The sequence below is a fragment of the Arachis ipaensis genome, chromosome B04, assembly GCF_000816755.2.
Source record: "Arachis ipaensis cultivar K30076 chromosome B04, Araip1.1, whole genome shotgun sequence".
Classification (NCBI taxonomy): Eukaryota; Viridiplantae; Streptophyta; class Magnoliopsida; order Fabales; family Fabaceae; genus Arachis; species Arachis ipaensis.
In genome coordinates this window covers 8,122,484-8,128,716 of record NC_029788.2, presented here as the reverse complement: position 1 = coordinate 8,128,716, position 6,233 = coordinate 8,122,484, and the positions used below count along the sequence as shown (strand labels likewise).

Below are 6,233 nucleotides of genomic sequence, written 5' to 3'. Positions count from 1 at the left end.
ATTGTCTTTTCTTTTTTAAAATCAGATAATTTCATTCATGAAATGAAATAAACATATAGATGTTCATATATGGGACAAATAAAAGAAATGGAGGACTCCCAACGCTTTACAATAGAGGTAACATCATATAATAATCTAATAAGAGAAATAAAAAGTAAAATGCTCATCAATTAGGAAACGAGAATTTGTTGAAATTCTTTCTACAACTTCAAAATCAACGCCATTATTTCTTCCATACTAGTTGATATATTATCAAAGATGAACCTGTTCCTAGCCTTCCATAAGGACCAGCTCAAAATCACCATCATCATTCTCTGAAAGGAGTTATTGGGTTGGGTACGCAAGATCCCATTTTCAAGTTCCACTTAACATAGAAATCAGAGTCTTCGGTGTCCCTTCTAATAGCTGGTAAGCCCATTTTTGACCAAATTTTCTTTGATTTTACACAATGAATGGAAGATGCAATGATTGATTGTTTCTGGAAATTGTAGGCATCTTCAGTAGGGAGATTGAATCGATGGGATGCGATGATGAAGCATTTGTAGCACTAGAAGCTTTTTATGGAAACCCCTCCAGAGAAAAATCTTCATCTTCGTTGGGATTTTCAACTTCCACAATTCTCGCCACAAATTTCGTTGTCTCATAATCTCTGGGGAAAATTCAATGGGAGGATGCGAGAACCCATAAGCCACACGGTACCCAATACTCACTTCATACAAACTACTTTTATTAAGGGCCCAATAAATTTTATCTTCTCCATCCCCAATTGTTGTTGCTAGCATATGTTGACTAGTGCCCTCAGAAAAAATACTTTTAATTAGAGTTTGATTTCACTTACCATTAGAAAGTATTAAGTCTTTGACCATCAATAGTGGTTGATTTTGTAGTTTGGAAGTTTCATATGAAGAAACAACATAAGAATGTGGAGGAGCAAGCCAAGCATCACTAAAGATTCGGATATTGGACCCATCACCAACTCGCCAAACCAGCCCCTTTTCGACAACCTTACGCCCTTTCAATATGCTATGCCACCCCCACGAAGGTACTGTTCCAATCTCTGCATTCATTATAGAACTGTATCGAAAATATTTACCTTTGAGGAGTCTAGATAGGAGTGATTGTGGTTGAGAGGCAACCTTCCAACATTGTTTTGCAAATAGTGCCAAATTTTGAACCCCTAGGTCCTTAAAACCTAGTGCATCTTCCAGTTTCGGTATTGTCATAGTATCCCAACTAACCCATGCCATTTTTTGTTCTGTACCTTTTTGACCCCACCAAAGTTTGGAGAGTATGTTGTGAATCTCCTTAATTAAAGTATCAAGAAGACGAAAACATGATAATGGATAAATTGGGATAGCCTCCCCAATAGTTTTGATTAGAACATGTCTGCCTGCAGAGGAAATACGTTTTCTTTTTCACCCTTGAATTCGCTTCCTCACCTTGTCCTTGATTTCTCCGAATGTGGCCTTTTTTTTTTATTTTTGGACTGTAGATGGAAAACCCAAATATTTATTCTGTGCAGCAATATGAACAATTTTCGATTTCCGAGCCAGTAGTAATGGAGCAGCGAGAGGAGTATTATTGCTAAAGAATAGAGTTGATTTATGCAAATTAACTTTTTGGCCATTGAACCCCTTGTATGACTGAAGAAGACTGAGAATATTTTCACAACTATTTTTTGACGCTTTGCAAAAAAGGATTGAGTCATCTGCAAACAATAAATGATTAACAGTAGGACATCTTCGGTTGATCTGAATATCTTTAATGAGACCGTTTTGCTCTGCCTTGTTTAGCAAAAAGGATAATCCTTCTGCACAGAAAAGAAAAAGGTAGAGAGATAGAGGGTCTCTTTGACGGATGCCTCTATTTGGTTTAAAAAACCAAAAGGTTGACCTTCAATAACGACAGAGTAAGAAACTGTAGTTACCACCTCCTGTATCCAACCAATCCACCTAGATTCAAATTCCAATTTCTCCAAAATAAACCAAAGAAAATGCCACTCAACATGATCATAGGCTTTACTCATATCCAATTTAACAGTAATTTTACTCGATAGGCCTCTCTTCTTTATCTTTAGATAGTGCATACATTTATGAGCGACTAGGACATTGTTTGAAATCAATCTACTCTTAATGAATGTACTTTGATTAGGACTGATCGGCGAAGTCATAAATTTCTGTAACCGATGGACTAGTACTTTAGAAATAATCTTATACACAACTGAGAAAAGGTTGATGGCTCTAACCTGTGCCATATCCTTTGCATCAGGAATCTTAGGAATGAGACAGATTTGTGTATTGTTGAAGCTCTTTAGTAGTCTATCACTGACAAAGAAACTGCGGACAGCTTTAAAAATATCCTTCCCTACTAAATTCTAGTAGAATTGAAAGAATTTAGCCGTAAATCTATCATCACCAGGAGTGCTTTGGGGGTGAACACTAAAGACCGCACGTTTTACCTCATCAAAACTGACCGGTTTAGTTAATTTTCTGTTCATAATTGCTGAAACTTTGGTTTCAAAATCTTCGATTACATGTGTCGAATTAACTTTGGTTAATCGATACGAAGATATTCTTAAAGTATGTTTCAATTACTTGTACAATTTCCTAGTTAAAATGAACAAGATTCTAGTGTTTAAGTAAAAATAAATAAATACAATAAACATTTTGTGAGATGAGAAATCACTAAGCTTTGATTATTCTATTAGGATAAGATTGTCATGGGCAAGATGGTCAAGGCGTGTAGATATATAGGGATAAATAAGTAATAATCCATTCATGAATAAAAACATGAAAAGTTGTAAATAAATAATTACATTAATATTTAATTGAGAAAATTAAAAATTTTCAGCGCATCGCACTCGCGCACACACACAGTCACACACACTCTCTTTTCACTTCTCAAAGACGCAGCGTTCTAAAACCCTAATCGGTTCGATTCTCTAACTTCCGATTTCCTCAATCAATCAATGTATGAAACAATCGTCTCTCTTCATTTTCCCTCCGGAGTGCGATTATCACTTTGAAATTAGAATCCCTTTAGCTTCTCAATTGTTACGATTACATAATCATTATTCCCGCGCTAGATTCATCCCCAATTTAACTGCATGATTCTGCTGCTATATCCTTAGCCTAGGATGAAATGATTATGGTTTTGTATGTCTGATTACCTAATTTCCTTCTGATTATCATATGCAATTATTTTCAACAATTTCCTATGTTGTCATATTTATTCTGCCTTTTACCTAATCTCATATTCTCTGATTTTTTTTTCTTTCTTTAAGTTTTTAGGGTTTGTGTCTGAAAATAGAGAGCTTTTGTGGCATGGTGGTTCAGTGGAGCTAAATGGTTTTGTTACATTGCTAGTTTTGATGAATGTTATGGCGGCATTGTGATGCAACTTATGTTGTGAGCTCATAGTGCGGGAGAGCTCATCAACAAAGTTTAATTGAAGAGAGGATGTATGGAAGAGCATCATCAGGTCTTGATAGGTTTAAGAAAGCTCAGACTTTGGAACCATTCTCTGTTTCTGCGACTTCAAGAAATGGTGGCGGTGGCGGTGGCAGCCAATCCTCAAGTAAAGTAGTTGGCAATCATGCCTCTGCTTGGACTCAACAGAATCAAAATTCTGTCCACCAATCCCAACAGCATCAGCAGCAACATGCCTCTCAGAAAGGTGTGGGAGTGGAGGCAGCCCCCTTGTTAGGGCAGACTCAGCAGTCAACTCAGGTTGGAGGAGGGCAGTCGACGTGGCAGCCACCGGATTGGGCGATTGAGCCGCGAGCAGGGGTTTTCTACCTGGAAGTTTTGAAGGATGGCCAGGTGCTCGACCGGATTAATCTGGATCGACGGAGGCATATTTTCGGGAGGCAAATCCAGACTTGTGATTTTGTGCTTGATCATCAGTCCGTCTCACGTCAGCATGCTGCCGTTATTCCTCACAAAAATGGGAGGTTAGCATATTACTCTCATCTTTAATATTCTATAATGGATTTACTGCTTCTGTGTAATTATCACTGCTGTTTCTTGTATGTTTTCTGGGTAATTCACGTCATGAACATGGAATTTCTGTTAATGATCCGTTTCATGGATTAAATATATTTCAGGAGCCACTTAACTCGATGCTTTTTAGACATGAAACTAAATATTTCTCGTGTAATTTAGGATTTAATGATTCGGTGAAAAGGGGTTTCTGAATGGGCAGAAAACTGTGTCCTGGAGAGGGCACAGACGGTGAAATGGATGTGTTTAGTTACCACCATTTAGGGTTTTAATCAACTCTGTTGAGCTTGAAGATCCTTTGTCAAATGAGTTGCTATTGCCATTGACACAACCTCTTTTTCTGTTACAGTGTATATGTAATTGATTTAGGATCTGCACATGGTACATTCGTTGCAAATGAGCGATTGACTAAGGATTCACCGGTTGAGCTTGAAGTTGGGCAATCATTGCGGTTTGCTGCATCGACAAGAACGTACATATTGAGAAAGAACGAAGCAGCGCTTTTCCCTCGTCCTCCACCACCAACAGAGATCAATTTCCCCCCACCTCCTGACCCATCGGATGAAGAAGCTGTTGTTGCTTATAATACACTTCTAAATCGTTACGGTATCAACAAGTCTGATCTAGTGTCCAAATCAGGTGAGTCTGGTGGCTCAGCAAGTAGCCAAAGTAAGCATTACCCGTCAGAAAGAGCTGCAAAGAGAATTAGGAAGACAAGAGTTGCCTTCAGGGATCAAGTTGGGGGAGAGTTAGTTGAGGTGGTTGGAATTTCGGATGGCGCAGACGTAGAAACAGAACCTGGCCCTGTTGGTGTTAAAGAAGGAAGTCTTGTGGGTAAATATGAATCTCTTGTACAGATTACTGTAATACCAAAGGGAAAAGAGCAGTCCTCTGCCAAGGAGGCTGATTCATCCCAGAAAGGCGTGACTGATAGATTACAAGAAGTGTTAAAGAAGGTGAAAGCCCCACAAAAAACTGGTATTTATGATGACCTTTATGGCGAATCCTTATCTGTGAAGGTTGGATCTTCATGGGCATATTCACCTGCAAGTTCCGGCGAAAGAGCTAATCCTGCTAAAGAGGATGGGGAAGGCAATGCATTGAGTGGAAAATCAGAAAGTAATCCAAGCAGTGTTGATGGAGATGATGATGATGATGATGATTTGTTTGGGTGACTATTGAACCTCTGCAGTCAGAACATGGAACAGAATTGTCATAGGTTTGTTTGAGTTTGACTTTGACATAAGCATGCAAAATTGCAAATATTGTTCTTTTGTCATGTGTAGTTACTGTTCCAGTGTATCCATAATTAATGTTTTTCCACTGCAAGCTTCACTAACTAGTAACTATATTACAGGTTCATGGTTGAATGTTATGTTATCCTTGTGTGCAGCCTCACATTTTGAACCATTGTGCAAATAATAAATTCTTTTACCAGTTTAATTATTATCAATTCGGTTCTTAAAATATTATTAACATTACTCAAACAACTTTATCTAATTAACATCAAGAAGTATAATGCTAATGTTGATGTTGTGTAGTGCAATTTAGGTTTTCTTGACCACATAGTACCAAATACTCATGAGAAATTATCAAAATCAATACATGACAATTGACATGATTCTATACGTGCAGGCCTACTTCCTTTTTTTTTGGTCAGGAAAGGCCTACTTCCTTAAATGTCAAGTATTAGATACTCTTACTTCACCCAAAAAGAAAAAAAAATGAGACACCATTATGTTACTGGTGAGATATTTCAATTTTACAATAAAATCACGCCTATATTTAATCAGTTTCAAAGATCGGCAATAATTTATGTATATTATATTCATTGCTTAATTGGTAGCTATATGCCTATATTAGTATAATTATAATATTTATACACAAAAAATCAGTTACTAAATCGATTAATTTACTTGTATACATAAAATCAGTCACTTGTTTTCATAACCTTGAATTGTAAAAAACCATAAGTGTTTATGAAGACAAAAGATATGTGTTTTAATAATAGATAGTAAGTTCGGATTAATAGATTATAGTTCTGTAAACAGAATTAAAAGCTTAAGGAGAAATCAAAAGGTAAAGTACAAGAAGAGTTCCCATCTAAATTAAAGTGGGTAAATCTTTTCCTATATTTCTTTATAAATTTTCTTGTAGAACTAACTTTTTTAAATACGATGGCAATTATTACTTAAGAAATTTCGTAAAACCTTTTTTTCACTTTTAAATCTT

The 6,233-nt window shown here is 36.7% G+C and overlaps 2 protein-coding genes across 7 annotated transcripts; one reads left to right on the top strand and one right to left on the bottom strand.

The window, feature by feature from the left end:
* Positions 831-1,247, bottom strand: LOC107635964 (uncharacterized mitochondrial protein AtMg00310-like). Its single transcript, XM_016339511.1, has one exon. The coding sequence runs from the start codon at positions 1,245-1,247 to the stop codon at positions 831-833; it is 417 nt and encodes a 138-aa protein (XP_016194997.1).
* On the top strand, positions 2,812-5,450 carry LOC107638738 (nuclear inhibitor of protein phosphatase 1). 6 transcript variants are annotated; one of them, XM_016342105.2, is made up of 3 exons: positions 2,812-2,970; positions 3,284-3,952; positions 4,351-5,450. In XM_016342105.2, the coding sequence occupies exons 2-3, from the start codon at positions 3,459-3,461 to the stop codon at positions 5,174-5,176; spliced, it is 1,320 nt and encodes a 439-aa protein (XP_016197591.1). In that variant the 5' UTR covers positions 2,812-2,970; positions 3,284-3,458; the 3' UTR covers positions 5,177-5,450. The 6 variants fall into 6 exon arrangements, with proteins under 6 accessions (XP_016197591.1, XP_016197594.1, XP_016197595.1 ...); XM_016342108.2 differs by having other exon boundaries at positions 2,818-2,970; positions 3,291-3,952; XM_016342109.2 differs by having other exon boundaries at positions 2,836-2,931.

What these genes read in the sequence shown, in the direction of transcription:
- LOC107635964 (XM_016339511.1), bottom strand. Translation starts at nt 1,247, where the DNA reads ATGGCATGGGTTAGTTGGGATACTATGACAATACCGAAACTGGAAGAT.
- LOC107638738 (XM_016342105.2), top strand. Translation starts at nt 3,459, where the DNA reads ATGTATGGAAGAGCATCATCAGGTCTTGATAGGTTTAAGAAAGCTCAG. An exon ending in ATTCCTCACAAAAATGGGAG is followed by an intron (nt 3,953 to 4,350) that starts GTTAGCATATTA and finishes TTTCTGTTACAG; the next exon opens with TGTATATGTAATTGATTTAG.